We start from the raw sequence: 19,606 nt of genomic DNA, 5'->3' as shown, positions 1-19,606 counted from the left end.
CATAGGTGTTCAACGCCCTTATCTTGTTTATTAGGTGTACATGGAACCCCTGACCGAAGAGGACTTGTACCTGATTCTTCGGCTTCTATTCCCATCATTGGATGCCGGGCAGTTGAAGTCCATGGTTCAGTTCAACTCTGTCCTATGTGACGAGGTCCAAACACGAGGTTTGTGGGGCCACAATGGTGCGCCGTGGGAGTTTAACCTTAGAGACATGTGCAGATGGGCAGATATGGTTATCCGTCACAAAATGGTAAAGACATACAGAATTCACAGTTCTGCGTATTTGCGCGTAAACTCTATTTCTTTTAAAAATGTTAATAATATGGTTACGTCTCGTAATAATAAATAGTAAATATTATAACAAGAAATCAGTATTTTCTAAACAGCTACCTTTTGAACTTTTCCACTGTTTTATTTTCTAGGAGTTGTTTGTTTTCATTCTTTTCTTGAATAAAAACTAATTTTCGCCTACTTTTTACAAATAAGTTCCAAATCGGGATGCGCTCGATAAGGGCATCTGTTATTTTCAAGAGTATGCACACATCTATCATAAACTTCTATGTTATTTCATAGTTTTCACAACGCCGTGATAATTGTTTACCCGGAATGACCTAAGTAACTTTCTAATTAACTGTCTGTAAATTTCGGTATCTTCTCATCACCGCGTTAGCGGCCGTCGGAGCTGGTTTCGTTCGTTTACGCTGATCGGATGAGAAGTGAGGCAGATCGCCAGAAAGTGGCTGACATATGTCAAGTAGTATTTGGCGAAAAAATGGCCCGACCTTTTCCCAAGCTCCGCCTCACGTCAGACTGGCTCCAAGTTGGTGGATTTTTGCTACAGCGTTCATACAATACAGGATTTGAATCACTTTCAGAAGATGTTGCCAATCTGCGTTTGCTGCGGAGCCAAAGGAGAGTAATTGAAAGCATTGTCATGTGTCTTAATCAGGTAAAACCATATCTATAAAGCGTAAACATGATGAAGTTATTGTACTTCAAATGTTACAGTTATAAGTATATAGTACGTAGAAACATATCGGCAAATTCTAATCATTAGATTTGCCATAGTAAGCAAAATTAATCTTAAGGGTATGTGCTCATACCAAGAAAATTCAAAATGTCTATGAAAAATAGGTTTATATTTAAATGAACTTTGTTTGCTCTAAATAGCTGAATAATCTGTGAGTGTTGTTATAAGTAATTAATGTTAATTAACGACAGATTAACTTTTTATTGTTGTTATTAGTTCTTTTTTATCTTTTAAAAAGGATTAGAGAAGATCAAAGATCAAATGAGTCAACTAAAGTGACTTCAATTCAATATCCGTATTATTAATGCATTCCTATATTCAGGGTTCCTTACAATTTATTGACAATTTGTGTTTTCACCAATTAGATGCCAGAACTAAGCGTTTTACTTTATCTTCTATATATCACGTGTGTATAGGGTACAATGTGTATACTGGTAGGCCCTGCGGGTTGCGGGAAAACCTCGTCAGTAAAGTCGCTTTGTGCCCTTCTCGGTCGCAAACTTACGGTTCTACCCGTTACCTCAGAAATGGATACTATTGAGTTACTCGGTGGCTTCGAACAGGTACTAGAACAAATCATAGTGCTGATTAAAACAGAATTTTCTATTCAAAAGATTGTTGGCGCTTTTATAATTCAATATACTCGAGATTTTATATATTGATTTCCTGAAAACAGTTGTAGAAAGCAGGTGATCTCTTTTGTATTCTGAATGTTAACTCTTTTTGGCTGTACAATACAAAATGTATACTACTTAGAGCAGTATTTATCTTGTTAATCTGACTTTCTACTTTTATTGTTCTTTTGCTGTTTCAGGTTGATCTAAACCGCGCTCTTTCAGAGGTAATCAATAGAGCGATTGAACAGGTTCGATTGATGATTGCTTCACACCTCAACGACAACAGCTTGGGAAAGGCTGAAGTTTTGCTAAAGGGACTGTACTCACTGAGCAAAGAGTATTCCCTCTACTGTAGCGGAACTGAGTCGACAAAGACAGAAAACCCGGTTGACGCATTCGTTCAAAGGGTAGGTGCTAGAGCATGAGCAATTAATCTGCTTAATTCTTCATTATAATTAATTCGTTTTAGTTTGGTCCACCTTAAATGTACGCAATAAGGAATTTGGAGCAACGTCGCATCCTAAAGCTTACGTAGATCTTGTAGCCTGCATAACGACAGGGCTTTAAACTCTACAGTTCTTTTGTCTTACAAAAGCAATGTACGCTTCGCGACTACCACTAGCTACCCTAGTTGAATCAATATTTCAACTTCTATGCGATAAGTGAGCATTGCTCCAGAAGACTAACACAAACAATTTCTTAAGCTACGTTTCAAACTTCTACCTTTAACAGAACGTATACCACTCAAACTATAAGCAGGAGGTTTTAGTTTGTCATCCGTGATTGTTGTTCTATATATTCGTTGCTCGCAGATTGCTGTCGTGCGGGCATTCGTTTCTAGGATACCTCTAGCATCACTGCTTCCTCAGTTGACTCGCTTGGAGGCTCTCGTCAAAGAACACAAATCGTTGACATGCGGGGGCCGCTTTACGTGGGTCGATTCACCTTTCGTTCGTGCGCTCCAGAATGGCGACTGGTTACTTCTGGAGAACGTTAACTTTTGTGCGGCTTCCGTCCTTGATCGACTGAACTGTCTACTCGAAAAGGACGGGGTCCTAACCATCTCTGAAGCAGGTCAATTATTTATTCATTTTGTTTCGACATTTTTATGCGCATGGTTAAATCGCGTAAAATTTTGCAGTGTATAGTGTATTCTTACCTACCCTATAACAGCATTTTTGTAAAACTGTTTCATCATCACATTTATCGTGTAATAAACCACATTACATAAGGCTGCCTTTATTAGATTCCAATTTCAATACTATATTGTTATGCTTTTTGGGTACCTACTTAAGCTCCATAGCAGTTATGCTGTATTCAGAATTGGAACAACGTCTGTTTACATCTACATAGAATACTCCCTGTCTGTCTGTATCTGCGCACGCTGAAGGATTTCGATTACTGTTTGCGAACGTCGTGTACATAGTATCCTCATTTAAGCGAAACGTAGTTAATTATTCAATATTTCTTGCTGCAGGAGTTCAAGATGGCGAATTACGAACGATTGTTCCTCATCCTGATTTCCGACTGATTCTCACTATGGATCCTAGAAATGGCGAAATCTCTAGAGCAATGCGTAATCGTGGACACGAGGTAATTATACATTAGGTGCCTCCTAGACAGTGAGTTTTAAGAATATTGTAATTTGGATTCTAATTCCGTTTATAATCCTACATTTACAGTTGGATTTATTTTATTTGTACTATAAATGTTTTCCAGGTATATATGCTTCCCTTTGATGACACAATAGATGAATGGGATTTCGTATCATTGTTAGAGGCCAAAGGCTGTTTGGACGAAGCACTGGCTAAAAAATGTTGGTCAATTGTGAGCAACATTCGACACCAAAGCGTTTCGTACGGCCTGGTGAACCAGATGGTTCGTGCAGTGGACGCGATGGAACAAGAGTCACGTTGGGGCACTCTGACTATTGCCGCACTCGCCAAACTTCTCGTGCGTTACATTAAACCTTTAGTGGCTGATTCCGATATTGAAGTATTAGTTCGATCTCACCTCAGTGGCATAGAGCACACCATAAAGAGTCGTCAAAGGACTGCTTCGGTTCAGAATTATGTTCATGGAGGCAACATGGCGGAACATTTTGAAGATTCGATTATTTTCTCGCAAAAGAGAAGCCAAACGGACTCATTCGAGATGCAACAATTTCGTACCGGTATGGTACAACAGCTTTATTTCGAAAACCTAGCCTTATCGGATATTCCAGTGAAACTAAGCTTCGTTCACAGTAGCATTGTCGTCGGGATTGTGATGACGCTGACCAACGAGTTTTCCCAACGCCTTAGTAATTACCCAAGAGATCTTTGTATTGACTATCGATTCAATCCCTGTTTGGCCAAGCAGTTTCAAGCAAAAAATCCATGGGCAAACACATTCGTATTTGCACTTATGAAAGATGTTCTTTACGCGCAGCTGCCTTTAAAGTGCGATAGTGAAATCTGTGATACATACCTAGGCATCAGTGCCCGTCACAAGGACACCCTACCCCACGTTTTAATTGGAATGCTGCCACACCTCATTGACACTCTTGAAGGACTTCTTGAACAAAAGAAATCTATAAAAATGAGTGACCAACAGCTGGTGGCAGCCAAGCGTAGCTTATATGGTGTATGGCGATTTAAACAGAAAGCCAATCAGCCAGTACGGTTCGTCGATCGAGATATCTCTGTGATGGCTGTGGTTCTTCTATGGGCCTTGAAGAGGCTAATAATTTTGTCTGATACCAATCGTGAAGAGAATGACAAAATAATAAAATTAGTTCGACAACTCGAAAGGCTTGTACCTGATTTGTTCAGCCGAGCTCGAAAGTTGCGCGAAACTACCGTTCGTGCCGTGGGTATTCCAGCTGTAATGAAAACCCAGAGTCAGGCTGAACTGTTCCACCGAGCTCTATCTATTGAGTTTTTAACTAATAACACGAGTGAACGTGTTGCTACTGAACTGGCCGACGAGGATGAGGCAGTCGTTGCTTGTGCTATTGAAGAACTGGAGCGAATGTCTGCGCCCATGAAGCAAGCAGCCAACGAAATCATAGTCGATATTGTGGAGACCGGGTCCGTATTGCGAAAGCAAGAAATCGAAGATATTGAAGACAAGCTTAAGCAATTTGTAGAGGGCCTGCAGCGCTTTGATAATAACTACGTCCTAATCGCGCCATATAACCATGATCAACGACTGCACAAGCATCTGCGGCCTGTATATGAAGTACTAGACATTCGAAGGTCAATGGCCGCACTCAATGCAAGCCATCCAGAATTCATCCCGAATTTTGTCGAACTTGCGGTGCGCAGTTGGAGCTGTATGGCTGACCTTGATGTGCACCTCAACTGGACTCCGCCACATATCATTTCGACGCTCACCACAGGTGTAAGATCTGTCAAGCAACGAATCATGGACGGTAAAAGAAAGATGCATTCGAGCGCATTGGTTTTCAATCACCCCGCGATTACGCATTGCATAGGTCCACTAGTAGATGCAGAGACCAACAACGCAAACCTTGACCTTGATTACTCGCAGATGAAGCTAAGGGAATTAGAAGAGATTCGTCGTTTATTGTGGGAGTATGTCACTGTAGAAACAAAGTTTGCTGATCAAAACCAAATTGCAATGCAAAAAATTGCATCAGCCATTCGACCTATTCTCGAAGAGAACCATGCATCGCTAACAGAGGGAATGGTTCATGCGCTTTTAGCCGTAAAAACCGTAGAGCAAGAAATCAAGGCAAATCCACAAAATGCTAAACGGAATATTCTCGTCCAACAAATACGCGTTGCCCATCTTTTGGTGCAAATCTTTACACCGTTCGATGTAATGGATCCGTACGAGAAAGTTGCTCTGAAAAAGGACTACCTCAGTGGAGAAGAAAGTGTATTGGTTGATGAACTCAGAATACGGCAATGGCTTCAGATCCGAAGAACGGCTTGTGATACTCTGGACCAACATCCCGCATACTTAAACAACACCGTTATTTGTAAAGCCATTAATGAAAAATTGCAAAATCTCGAGAAACGGACTGCTTACCGACCAGAGAAGAGCCAGTATCCAGAGATAGCACAGGTAATGCAGCAGTACGTAAAGCGCAACGCCAACACAGAAATTGTGGATAAAATGTTAAACTGTGTCCTTAGTGGTAAAGATGCGACGGCAACATTCGATACTTGGTTAATTAATCAAAAATCTTTCATTTTGACGATGCGTCGTGCTTATCCATTCTATCGAGATATTGTCTACCCGTTCCTGTTTGGAGCGAGCCAGCTGGTGAACTGCTTTGAGGCACTCTACAAATTTATACAAAACGATCAGTCTCAATCTACGGTAAGCGAAATTGTTCAATTTCCGCGTGTTGCTGTTATTAGTTCGCCCTTGTTGAAGAACATTACCACTTTAATCCTGAACGATGCTGAGAAAGGAAACACACAAGAAAACTTGCAGAAAGTCTGGAAACTAAAGTTCCGTGAGAGCAAAGCTGACTTACTCGAAGTTCTTGATGCGCTTCGGATGTCGTCCGGCGATCGTGAGAAACTAATCGGCAAGGTTGATCGTATTGTGAGTTGGTTGACTGCTCAATACGCTGAATTCGCCGCTGCCGAAGCGGAACGCGAGCTCACGAAGGACTCTTTATATGAAATGAGAACCAACGAGTATAAGGGTGAAGAAAATGATGAGGTACTTCAGGCGAAAGCAATTGCCGCTATGTTTCCCAACTTTGACGAGGTCTACGAGGATATCACCGATGATCGTGATTTCTTAAACCAGGAGAAGCGTCTCGAAAAATCTACCGAGCATCAAGACAACGAAAGCTCATCGTTGGGAAAGTTCAGCGACGAAGATCTGCTTATGATCCATCGTATTGTTTTAGAGATTGTCAGAACAGCCAGTAGCACAGAAAGGTCGAGCCCCGCCGATATTGTCTCCTGTTTGCTCGAACGTTTTCGGCTGTTCCAACTGCTTAGTGATAACTTCAAGGATTGGTTAAATATAGAAGTTGATGATCAGGCAGTTGCTGCGCATCTCATTGCCTCGGTGAGCATGACTTGGGTAATCTCTGGTAACGAGGATAAGCTTCATTCGTACGCCAAAATTGATAGTCGAACCGGTCAACAAGTCGACTTCTATCGAGATGCGAATATTGCCGAGATTATTAAATGTCAACCGGTCCTCCATCAAATTATCAGCCGTACTAAAGAATTGCTTACCGAATTCGAAACTCACCACGGCTTAGTGCAGGTTCTAAAAGTGAGCTATCGCGTATTGAGTCTGCCGATTACATCTCCACTCATGAAAGTACTCGCAGGCTTGGTACGCGTGCTCACGGAAATCGAGGAATGGAATAAGAATGTTCCGCGACATATGAAAATGGCAGCAGAAATGACAAGTTTGGCCCATTTAATTATCTCATGGAGAAAGTTAGAACTATCCAGCTGGTCTGGTCTACTAGACTCTGCTTTGGAGAAGCGAAAGGTTGAAGCGGCCAAGTTTTGGCTCAGGCTTGAGCATGCCGTCTCTGATCAACATGATGTTGTCGTCGAGGATGCTGACGATGCTCAACATACTCGGCAAAAAGAGGTGGGACTTTGCAATACAATCGTTTTTGTTATTCTTGTACCTTTCGAAACAACCTCCAATTAGTCCATTTACATGTCTAAAAGTCCTTATAACCTTAATCTATAACGCGATCACAGCATGAACATCGTTCTCATTTGCCCTCATCATAAATATATATGTATACCTTACTTCGGTTTTTTCAGGTGGTAAGAACCGCTGTCACGCTGATGGAGGCCACAACCACTTTAGGTGATTTCAGCTATAAGTTGGAGATGTTATCCCAGTTAGCCTCTTACGTAAAAGCGCGCAAACGATCAGGAGACGACAAAGTTTATAGTGCACTGTCTAACGTGCATTCGTACTATATGTAAGATTGCCTTATCCTTATACAAAATTGCTATTATTGAATAATTACTACAGTGCAAAATCTAATCGGTGAAAGTCAGTATGTATGAAAAAAACCCTTAATGTGATATGTTTCAGGCAATTTCTTCCTGTTATCGAAGAAAAGATAGAGAGCACTCGGAGAGCGATCAACAAGGACATAAACGACTACATCAAGATTGTACGCTACAAAGACACCAGCTATCTTGCCATCAAGCAGGTGTGCCTTCACTCTATATTTTTGTTCAGCTCTTTGTACATACATTCTGTTAAAAATCAAATAGTCTTAGTCCTGTTGTACCTGTATCGCTGTTTGGTGAATCTTTGATGTCTCTTGAATAATGAACCGAAATTAAAAAAAATCAGCCTATCTGAATATTTCTTATATTTCAGTCTGCCGAGAAAAGTCATAAAAAGCTGCACTATTGTCTGCGAAACTTTGAGAAAGTTATTCAGGAGCCTGCAATTTGCTATTTAAAACAACAAAATGATGCCGATTTTGCTTCTGCTCCGATAAGGTCACGGAAAAAGAAAAAAATCACAGAGTTGCGAAGAATTGATTTGGCGAATTTTTACGTAAAAGCAGTAGATCTTAAGGTAGGACGCTATTTTGTCTTTCTATGTTGTGTTTAATTATTTCTGTATTAACAGTAAAGTCGACCAAAATATATAAAGAGAATACAATCTATATTCTTCATAAACCTGGTATTCAGCTCAGACACATTACTTAGACGAACAATATGTATGAGGCTTCTGTTCTATCAGTCATCGTGAGCCAAAGTATTTAGCTATATTAACTTTCTCTATGAGATTATTTTTTACTATGAAGTTGTATATGATCCAATGCTTATCCCAAATGGTACCTATCATTCGGCTTTAGTTAAGATAACCACCATGAGCTCCACCCGTGATGTATGACACAACAGCTATTATTAAATAGAGAATATATTATCCAACTTCAACTTAATGCATTGCTACTTTGGACTATGTTAATGTAGGTTCCAGCATCACATAACGTAGAATACTCGAACATTCCATTCTATCATCGCCTGGCACGTAAATATCTTCGTGAAGCATTTGAAGCATCGCATGTGCAGTCTATTGCAGACATTCTTGATGATGTGGCGTCCGATATCGCTGAAAATATGAGCAAATTGGCAAAAGAGACCGAGAAACAGATACGCCACGATGATAAACAAGCGAAGAAAAAAGCCAAAAGTCTGCTTCAACGTAAGAAGAAAATGCTTACAACGCTGTTTCGCCAATTAACGAAATGTGGACTATCTTATCGGAAAGGTGTACTTCTATACCAAAAGGTCAAGGCAATAGATCTCGTAGCGACACCGTTGCTCGAGTCGAGTGAGGTGCCTGACGCCGTTCAAGAGTATGTCGACGATGTGAATGCATATTTTTTTAAAAGTGTTCAAAAATATAGCGACCTTCAGACGGCTATGGAGATGCCTAGTAAGGAGCTCGAATTGTATGTTGTGGAACGACTGCAAGGCTTTAGTAGCCATCTTTTCGAACAGATAACCAGCGCAAGTCATCATTTGATCAAACTTAGTCGCTATGCCTTTGAGCTGCGCAAACACCTCGTCAAGCTCAAGGATGTTGCAGCCTGTGAGCGTATCCCAGAGCAAGCGCATAACGCAATGAGAAGAACGGAGATGCTCTCGCTGCTCCTAAAGCTATGTTCGTGTCTGCAACAATTTGTCGTATTGATAGAAACGCTACCAACAACGGAAATGGAGACTTCAGTGAAAGTGCTTCAAACTAAAGAGTTAGCTCAAAAGACTAGAACAACCCTAGTTGAAAATATCACCGCTATTCAAGAGCGCATTCGGCTATTTGAGGCGATGGATCCTGCACCGCTATCTGAAAGAGAAGTATTAGTCCTTGATGAAACGGAAACGGTTCTTAGGGGTATGCACTTAAAGCTTAATTTTGTCATCAGCAGCCTTGAGGCTGGGAAGGCCAATTGCATTACTTCGCCTTACTACGATCTTCTAAAAGATATTTCTCGGACACTAAAAGCTACTCAGCGGAGGACGCTGGAAGAGGATGATGCCAAGGCAGCACTGCGCTCAGTAGATGAGGCGATGACGAAATGCCTTAAGAAAGTACTTCTCACGGTTCAGAATGTCTTTAAGGCGTATGAACAGACGCCTGTGCTGGACCAGGATGACAATACCACCAATATTCTTAACATGCTTGTCAACGAGAAGGTGAAACTTCTTGACAACTTCGACTTGCAAGGAGTACTTCGAAGCTTCACAACTTTCCAACAGAAGCTTGTATGGTTGAACGTCGAAATTCCATCAAACAATCTTAGTTCTTTCACGGCGTTTATGGAGAACTTTTCGTTGAATTTCGAGCATGCGTTTGCTTGTGCTGTTAAAGCTCAACGAGCAAAATTGAAGCTCTTGTACCTAGTTCTATGTGTGAGTGTTCAGTTGACGCAGAAAGGATTTTGCATCCCCGAGGAATTCCGCGATGATCTTATGAAAGAAGGTGCCACCCAGTTGCAAGATATTGAGGACGGCGGCCTCGGAGAAGGTGAAGGACAAAAAGATACATCTGACAAAATTGACTGCGAGGACCAGCTCGAAGAAGCCCACCAAAAAGAACAAAAGCCCCACGAAAAAAATGAAGATGAAAACCAGAAGGACATTGATGACGAAAAGGAGGGCATCGAAATGAGCGAAGATTTTGATGCAAAGGCCCAGGGCCCTGATGAGATAAATATAGACCAAAAGAACGATGAAGATAAGGACGAAGAACAAGACGAGGATCAGCTCGATGATCAGATGGGTGACGTCGAGAATAATAATCCCTTTGATCTTGATAAAAAGATGTGGGATAAAGAACAGGACGAAGAAAATCAAGATCTCAGTTCAGATGACGATGCCCAAGGTGGGGAAGAGTTGCAGGAAGAAAGTCAGATGGTGGCTAAAGACGACAAAGCAAGAGAAACCGAAAAAGATTCGAAAAGCAAAGATGAAAAGCCATTCCCAGGTGAGCCGTAATGTATAATAGATTAAGCTTACTACGCCGATATTCATATTGCTTGAGGCAGGATAATACGTGTCGATTTGAACGGATCAATTGTTCTGCATCATGTTCTGCCATGTAGGTAGTCTCCTCAGCTATGGTTGAATGCTTTATATATATATGTATATATATATATATATTTTTTTTTAATACCTAAAGTTATACAAGTGATTTGTGTTCTTAAATTTTTTTTCAGACGAAGATGACGAAAACCAAATTAACGAGATGGATGACGAGTACGAAGGTGAAAAGGAAGACCCATACAAAAGTGGCAAACAGGCGGGTATGGATGAGGATAACGAAGTTGAAGATTTCCAGTTGCCTGAAAACCTAATAGAGACAGAAGAAATGGAAGAAGAAGGTAGTGAAGGTAAAGACGACGCAGATGACATCAGTGATCGAGGTGGGTTTTTTGAAATTTTTGGGACAGTATTATTTACCTATGTGATACCGAGAGGAAAATTCATTTTATTGGTAGAAATCATTACACAGTCCTGCAAACTGCGCATTAGCTTACCATAAACTTTCACTCTAAATGTGCGCATGACGCCGATAAAGGCAAGGCCGAAAACGATGAAGACACTGAAGCTCCTGCCGATGAAGAGCTATCTGACTTGCCAGAAGAAGTTAATGAGCCTGTGGACGATGGCGACCCTTCGAAGGCTGAGCAAGAAGAAGAAAAAATCGAGAATCCTGATAGCATTGAAGACAAACGCGACGCCAGTGTTGATGATGCTTTAGATAAAACTGATAAAAACGTGCCTCAGATCATACACGCAAAGGGCGATCGAAGTGCAGCGCAAACCGCCGAGCAACCTGTTGACCAGCGAGGGGAATGTATGCAGACTAGCGAAGATATAGATGGTGAGCTCTGGCATGGACGTATATCAGTTCTTATTATTTCAGAAGAGACGAATTTAGGTATTTACAAAATCATTTGCTCGAGTTTATGCCGTTGTCTTGCCTAGCTAATTGGGTTTAACATTCTCTCCTTTATTTCTGTAATTTAGGCTCAGGTGAAGGTCAAAGTTCCTCCGCGAATACGGAGGATATGGGCAATACGACGGACCGCGCTCGCGAGGACGCGTCGCAGACTAAGGGTGCGTCTCGGGAAAAGCAAAAAAAATCTTCAAATGAACGCAAGATTGCTTTACAAATGCCACAACATAAGGACCTTATCAACGGTAAGACTCAGTCGTAGTATTACAGCGACACCAACGTATGTCAAGTACTTTTTATTATTCATTAGCTTTGTTAGCTAATGTTATATTGATACCACTAGCTTTGTACTGGGGCCATGAAGAGTAGATAAAGAAAGCCAAATGAACCACACTTGTCTTAAGTTTTGCAATACTTGAAAAAAATGAACTAGGTTTTTGACTTAAAACTAGATTTATTTGAAAGGGTATTTGGGAAACATTTAGGAAACATTCCGTATTTAAATTGTTCAACTTCCCTTAGATACAAGAGATAGCCGCTTTTCTATGATTTTCAATATCATCATAGATTAAACCAGCGTCTAGCTTAAGGTATTTCATCGGCACCGTGACGATGATGTTCTCTCAAATAGGCAACATTTCGCAAGCTGTCGACCACGAGAAGCAGTCCGGTTTAGAGAAAGGAAGCGAATTCGAACATCAACACAAAGATGACGAAAACGCTGACATTGAAGAGGTGGCAGTTGATATGGCTACCGATGAACAGGCTGAAAAAACCCAACCGGTGCGTTTGCATTATACGCGATAATTTCTAAATAGAAAAACGTTTATGACAAATTTTTTACGGAATATTTCATTTAAACGTCAATAACACGATGTTTGTAAGTTTGTCTGTGATCCTAGTCAAACAAAAAGGGGGCACGAGTTCCATTTTCAGTGAGTAGAGCAATTCGTTATATGTAATTATACTACGACTATGGTAAAATTGTTACAGGTTGCAGCCAATGAAACAGAACAGGCTGAATCGGAAGGTAGCGATTCGGGCATGGAGGATATTGGTGTGAATGATTCCGAGGACCCAATGAGTGTCGACGACCAGGAGGCTAACGATAAGCGCAAGGTATGATCAACTGACAGTAACCGGCTATCACTATAGATGTATAGTAAATTACCTACTGTATTGTTTGATGAGTGTTTATTGAAATTAAGATGTTGTAGTAGATGAGACATAATCAATAAGTCAACAGAATTTTCTGGTTTTAATCGAACGTCAAGGTAACTGTCTTAATTTGTACAGGAGCAGACGTATCAGCAACAGCAGCGGACTAAAGATAAGGGGAAAATACCGAAGTTGCCGAAGAGCGAACCAGGCCCAGAGGGTGAAGCGCAGTTCAAGAATGGGGATCTTGTACGTACACAAACAGTGCAGCGAGGCAACCAGGCCGTCGTCGAGACACGCACTGATCTTCTATTTGAAAAAGTAAGGGAAAAACTTGTGTTGCTCTGTTACCTATATGTGACTCTCCACTGAAAAATTACCGTCAGAACGAGATAATAAGTTCACTAATCAGTGCCATATTATGCCAGTACTATAGACCAATTTCTTACAGTAGCATTCTTCGGCCAATGACTCATTTCAGGTTGAAGCAGTCAATCTGGGAGTTCAGGCTATATGCCCAGAAGAATTTTCGTGTGATTTGGCCGAATGTAGACGCGTATGGGCAGAAGCAGAAAAGAGTGTATCTTTATTGGTGCAGGAGCTGTGTGAGCAGCTCCGTCTTGTGCTAGAGCTGACGAAAGCGTCGAAGTTTAAAGGAGACTACAGAAGTGGCAAAAGATTGAATATGAGAAAGGTACGTTGAATAGTAGTAGAAGATACGCAACTTGCTGCTGTTTTTCACGTCGTTCGTTATTCCTACTGTGTGAAGAAGTCTTCCCTCAAGTACATCACTTTTTCGATATATATGCATATATATATATATATGTATATATATGCTATCATCACTTATTTGCAAGTCATCATTTAGTTAGTTAGTAGTAATCACTTAGTACACCATGTAGATGCAAGAAGTGAGCGATACCGTTATTTCGGTTTTATTTGAATGTTGGCTCTCCGATCACTTATCTGACTTAGGTTGGATGTAGTCAAAACTGACATAATGCGTCAAGATATTCTTCTTTAAAGGGTGTTATTTTTGGAAATCATTTCGTTTCACGTGCAGGTAATTGATTACGTCGCTAGCGGATTCCGGAAGGATAGAATCTGGATGAAACGCACAAAACCTAACAAACGCCAATACCAAATCCTGCTTGCTGTCGATGACTCCGCTTCGATGTCTGATTCGAAAGCAAAGGAAATGACTTTTGAAACGGTTGCACTCCTTGCTAACGCTCTGAATTTTCTCGAGGCTGGAGAGTTGTCTGTTGCTTCTTTCGGAGTAAACGTGAGTATTCCGGATATAAAGTATAAATGTATGTAAACGAAGGTCATTGATCTTCCCCAATGCAGAAAAGTACTTTGACTTAGCTTGGACTGAACCAATTAAACATCTGTTCGGGCCGGTTTGACCAGAGCTGTCCAATGACACATACATATTCTCCCGCATATTTTGCTAAATTTTCTATTGTTATGTATATTTAATGCCAAATTATAAATGACTACACGAGACAGGATCTGTTGTCTCAAAACTAATGTATTATCTTTGTCGTATCTGATAAAAGATTTTTACTACGCGTATGCCTTCTATGAGATTTGCATGGCCAAATATGTAATGATAATGTAGCCTTGACTATTGAAAAGAATCTTTGTTCTCGAGTACCCGGTTTGCGCTGTGTGGTCTAAGCGACAGGCACTTGTTCGTTATTATACCTTTAGGTTAGCCTCGTTCATCCGTTAGGTGAATCGTGGATATCAGACAGTGGTGCTCATCTTGTCAGAAGTTTCACCTTTTCACAGACTGAGACAAGGGTGTCAAACCTCATCTCTTTCGCAACAGACATGTTCGAAAAGAGCAGATCCAGTATTAACGGTAAAGTATTAGAAATTTGAACTGCAGTGTACTTCAATCGTTCATACAGTATGAGGAAATGAGAAGTAGAAAAGCATGGGTATTACTGATTTATTTGCCCGTTACAGCAGCCTGTCTTTCTTATTTGTCTATATTAATTGCGTTTTGCAAGTCTTATTGGTAGTGAATGTGTATTATTTTTTTTATATTGAGAGCGACCTTTGAAGTTAGTTCACAGTGTGATATACAGTGCCGTAAAGACTATTTCGATATGTCACGGACAAGAATTGAATGATCGATACAATCAAATTCACAGGTAATCCAGTACAAAGAGAAACTGCCCAGCTTTTGATCATCGTATCAGATGGCCGTCTTATGTCAGAGGGCACTGAATTAGTTAAAGGAACAATCCGAAGAGCTAGAGAAAACGGGATTTTCATTGTCTACCTTCTCCTGGATAATCCCACTGCGATTCAGGTAGAATACCCTAAAAAGCAGGAGACCAATTTTAAGCAGTTCCATGAAAATAATTAGATCAGAATAAATTATAAGCTGGTTGTCTTATACCGTAATTCCTGTTCGCTGTAACGCGATCGATAGTAATTATAAAGATTAATATCCTTCTTATCGGCACAATAGGGGCTAGGTTATTGTACATTTTGGCTTGTATATAGATATGTTAGTTTAGTCGCTTTACGTACGCCGAATCTATAGCGGCAGTAGAGAACCTTATATGTTGAGGAACAAAACTAAGGACGACAGGTATCTCATTACTGACATCTCCGTAATTTTCCAGGGTTCCATCATGGAGATGCAAAGGGCTTCTTTCGATGCCACTACACAACAACCGATTCTTTGTCGATATATGGAATCATTTCCGTTTCCTTTCTACGTAGTCCTCCGTGAGCTTGACTCGATGCCGGTTGTGCTCGGAGAAGCTCTCCGACAATGGTTCGAACTTGTCACTGGAAAGTAGAATATTAATTTAATTCTCTAAGGATTTCATTAGCAGTGTGAATGTGGATGATGTAATAATATTAAACAGAGGGAACATATGTCGTTAAAAGCTTAAGGTAATGGTATCTAATAGGGTGTGATAGTAATAGGAAAAATGTCGTATAAAATGGCGATAAAAATTATTGATAAACAGAATCATTAAAGTGAATGTGATTGTTTTCGTTCTAGCAGAAGGTGAAAATACATATACATTAAGATGTCTAAATGGAAGGGGACTATTGCTTAATATGTTGTTATTTTTCAAAGATGCAGAATAGTGTGTTTGGTGTAACTTTTATTTTTTATATGCATCATCGAGTTATAGTGACAGGCGTTGCAAAATAAAGCGACTTGCTTATTTTCAATATTCTTTCTTAATAGACGTAAAAGAGTTATGTAAACGATTACATTTTTGCGTGGGATAGTTAATGACCGTGAGATTAAATTTGGAACCCTCAGTGACCGACCCTTACGCAGTCCTTCGCTTCCTGTATATATATATTATGTTACATCAATGATCCGAGTACATGGCTGTATGTATGTACGTGCGTGGATGTTTGTCTCGTATGGTTAATGAACGAGATGTAACGTGCGTAAATAATAAACAAATAAAACGATCATAACATTGTAAATGCTCAAAGAACAATGGATACAATGATTAACAATCATGTAATGTGCAAAAGTACATATTGACTCAACGTCACATGCTTTCAAGATTTAACTAATATCATAATTATGTTATTTAGTGATCTTAACGCAAGGTATTTACAAGGTTTTCATTCCATTTCAACAGTAGACGCGAACTTGCTAACAAACTATTACTATTAAGCAAATGTTCTGTGTGATTCTCATAGTGAGTTAGTCTGCTTGCGGTGTTTTCTAATCTAGAATGGGAGAACGGGAAAAGTTAGCTTTTGATAATATCTAGTGGAAATGAGTTGTACAAAAAGTAATTGCTATTAAAAAAAAAGTCGAGATATGCGAGGAGTCGAACGATGACGAAATATTATGTCATTATTATATTATTATATGTAGGGGTCTGCAAAATAATAGAACTGCATGGCAACCTAAGACAGGATTCATTCGTAGTTGTGTTTTGTCTAATGTTATTTAATAACAGCTCGTTACATATCTAATACGTATTTTAGGTTGAAGATACATTTGAAACTCCGTTCTGTTATGGCGAACAACATTGACACATGGCTGTTTCGAGGACACTTGAATATTAGTTTAGTTTTCTCCATTTGAACTCTGTACGACATTTGTTGTTCTTTTTTCTTCGTCATACGACTATGCCTTTTTCTTCCAACACGTCCTGAAAGTCCGATAGTCGCTCGAAACGTAGGTTTGCACTTACAATGGAAATTCTTCACAAAATAAAGGTTATAAAAATATTTATGGCTGTATACCACAAACAATTTCATTGATTTCCACGTCACAAAGGTAAGCGATCGCAATACTGCATTTCTTGCATCTAATTATGTAATATATACACAAAACAGCGTCATATTGTGCTACAAGTTGCAGTGGCAACTAGAAAAAAAGACGCTTGAAACCACCACTAATTCTCAATAATCGATGCCATTCTTGAATCAAGTACGCTCCCTAAGATCCTTCTCTCTTTTCAAAACGGCTTCAACCTTCAAAGTGTGCTTGGCCAAATCCGATAATGTTCATTTTCGATCGCTCGCTCGAGGTGGAAATCTTTCGCGGATCATTTTCCGGCGACTGTCCCTCTCATTTGATTAGACTATGGAGTTGATTGGCCGCGACTTCCCATTGTTTCCACCTACACTGTGGCTCCGAGCTGATAACTTATACACTGGATACGCGTTCTATCTTTCTTACTATTCCCAAGAGACGCGTTTGTAGCTGGGCCAGCGCAGCACCAGGCAGTATTATCGTTTTCTTTTTTGTAGCAGTGTGTGCTGCATAGGACAAGAATATACACAATGGCAAAGCAAGGAAGCATCAAAGACTGTAGCAGTGTCAGCGTAGCGAGAAACAGCCACAGAACCTTTCTCATCCCCGATTCCTTATCGCCCAGATCCTTAACGTGGACGAAACCGACAGCGGTTGGCTACCCTTCACCACGACGGCGATAATATCCTGTCAGGCTCGACTACGTGCGCGTTGGATGTAGAGAGGAATATGCTTCACACTATTGTTTCTGTCCAGTCTGTGAGACAGTTCGCTCGACTAACCTCCGCTCGTTAACTCTGTCGGCGACAGCTTCATAGAATAGTGGTCGTGGGACAGACTGGGTGACGCATAGTGGGCAACTCCACGCAGATCCGACAAAAAATGACCTTACGGCTGGTGCGGCGCTTGAGTCCAGCTATTCTGACTGCCTCGAAGCCGACGGCCTTCTGAGGCGCCAAGGATTGTGTTCATTCAATGTCTCCTGCCATGTTCGATAAATGGTAGAGCGACCCCCGCTGAGGCCATAGATATCGCGGCCACTAGAATAGAGCTAATACCTGAAAGGTAAAAAGGCATAAGGGTGTGTTAAAAACAAAGCGTTCTCCTTGAATGCTTTAAATGTCCTATAGAGTAAACAATAAAATGATGAACACCAAACTTAGGGAAAATATATTATGGCGACTGTCCAGTGAGATTCGCCGAAACAAATGAAACACTTAATGTAAAACCCATAATTCATATTCAGGATGTAGATGCGTTCGATTAATGGAGTTAAACTTTAAATTTATTAGTCAATTTGATTGTTTGTAAAATTTTTTTACAGATTCGCCTGTTTCGTCATTATCACGTCGCCATCAAACTTTACGCCCATAAAACGGCATCGAAAATTTAAGTTTTTTAACATTTTTCAAGGATTGGTCATTTTGATTAGTTACGGTATGAATAGGCACACAAGAAGTACCCGTAGGTTTAGTATCAAGAGGGTGTTATATAATGCAATGGAAATAAATGAACTAAAAATACTCTGCAAGTTTTGCGCCGGATTTTCTATTCGTTAGTTAAATCTATCGATCCAGAAGAGGTCGTAAAAAAAAATTATATTTGATACAAGATTTTAAAAAGCGCCAGATTTTACATTGCGGTCCTGATGGTTTATCTTATCAATATATGTAGTTTCTATGAAGATCAAAATCTTCAAAAAGCACTTAAGCTGTGTGATGTGGTCGTCATTCCTCTTTGTTTGATTTCGATAATGTTCTTTCTGAATACCTTCTTTTTTCAACCTTGCAATAATCTCTGTTTTTGCTTATTAAAGACGGATTACTGCGGACAAAACAAAGGTAAACCTCAATCAAATACACTATAAAAAAAGCACATCCAACTTTTATCACTTCTACGGAAACAGCGTACGTAAAATCCGTTTTCAACATAAAACATGATGGATTTTCAATGAATTTGATTACCTATACAGAAAGGAAGCATTTTGCATCTCTATTTTCCTAACTTTTTCATGTCTTTTCCTTTCAGATTTTGCCTTCTAAAGCAGCATGTTTCTCTATCGTCTCTAAGCTGAGGCAGAACTCTTAACATGCCATTTTCATTGTTCGCATAGCATTCAGTCTATTCAAACTGGAATCTCTCAGAAAGAAATCATCGGCTGTTTTAAAGGTGTGTTCGGCGTTACGCTGCTAACAGCGTATCTTTTGTGTTGTATTGACTCTCCGTCTTTTTCCCGTTCATTCAATATTCGGCCTTTTGAACTGATAGCTATTGCTGTCCGTGGAACAGGATAAACGTGGTCGTGAGGCCAACAAAAAGTGACTTTTCTTTTTCAAGCTTTTTTGGCTACTAGCCGAGTGCAACTAGGGGCCCTGGCATACAGCCGTTTCTTTTCTCATTCCTTAAGCGAATCTACGAATTCCCCTCTAATGATACAGGCGAAAGGCGTGCCAGCCTCAGAAGAAGCAATCGTGAATTTGCCTCCCTCAGGTAAGACAGATAGACAGAATCATGCGGAAGTAGACCATTGCCTTTGTAGCCATGCAATAACGATGCCGGCTCCAAGCATTTTCCATCTTTCTATCCTTTACTAGT

General features: G+C 40.2%; 1 protein-coding gene and 1 long non-coding RNA gene across 2 annotated transcripts in view; one reads left to right on the top strand and one right to left on the bottom strand.

The window, feature by feature from the left end:
• Positions 1–16,593, top strand: part of LOC111248727 (midasin) — a 29,887-nt gene extending 13,294 nt beyond the window's left edge. The window contains exons 28-49 of the mRNA XM_022801568.2: positions 35–253; positions 674–952; positions 1,450–1,596; positions 1,848–2,057; positions 2,463–2,724; positions 3,128–3,243; positions 3,370–7,233; positions 7,416–7,579; positions 7,696–7,816; positions 7,990–8,193; positions 8,595–10,611; positions 10,844–11,050; positions 11,206–11,511; positions 11,658–11,831; positions 12,218–12,369; positions 12,580–12,705; positions 12,883–13,065; positions 13,226–13,438; positions 13,808–14,029; positions 14,461–14,614; positions 14,910–15,070; positions 15,390–16,593. Of these exons, the coding sequence (XP_022657303.1) occupies positions 35–253; positions 674–952; positions 1,450–1,596; positions 1,848–2,057; positions 2,463–2,724; positions 3,128–3,243; positions 3,370–7,233; positions 7,416–7,579; positions 7,696–7,816; positions 7,990–8,193; positions 8,595–10,611; positions 10,844–11,050; positions 11,206–11,511; positions 11,658–11,831; positions 12,218–12,369; positions 12,580–12,705; positions 12,883–13,065; positions 13,226–13,438; positions 13,808–14,029; positions 14,461–14,614; positions 14,910–15,070; positions 15,390–15,569 (9,681 nt within the window). The 3' untranslated portion in view covers positions 15,570–16,593. The remainder of the gene's footprint in view (positions 1–34; positions 254–673; positions 953–1,449; positions 1,597–1,847; positions 2,058–2,462; positions 2,725–3,127; positions 3,244–3,369; positions 7,234–7,415; positions 7,580–7,695; positions 7,817–7,989; positions 8,194–8,594; positions 10,612–10,843; positions 11,051–11,205; positions 11,512–11,657; positions 11,832–12,217; positions 12,370–12,579; positions 12,706–12,882; positions 13,066–13,225; positions 13,439–13,807; positions 14,030–14,460; positions 14,615–14,909; positions 15,071–15,389) is intronic.
• On the bottom strand, positions 14,689–17,787 carry LOC111248728 (uncharacterized). Its single transcript, XR_002672672.2, has 2 exons — positions 16,749–17,787; positions 14,689–15,558 (listed from the first exon to the last, which is right to left on the bottom strand). It is a non-coding gene; the product is annotated as an uncharacterized LOC111248728 (long non-coding RNA).
• Positions 17,788–19,606: the final 1,819 nt, after the last annotated feature.

Source organism: Varroa destructor, unplaced genomic scaffold (assembly GCF_002443255.2).
Source record: "Varroa destructor unplaced genomic scaffold, Vdes_3.0 BEIS01000004.1, whole genome shotgun sequence".
Classification (NCBI taxonomy): Eukaryota; Metazoa; Arthropoda; class Arachnida; order Mesostigmata; family Varroidae; genus Varroa; species Varroa destructor.
Note: the sequence above shows the minus strand (reverse complement) of the source record. Positions and strands in the feature narration are given on the sequence as shown.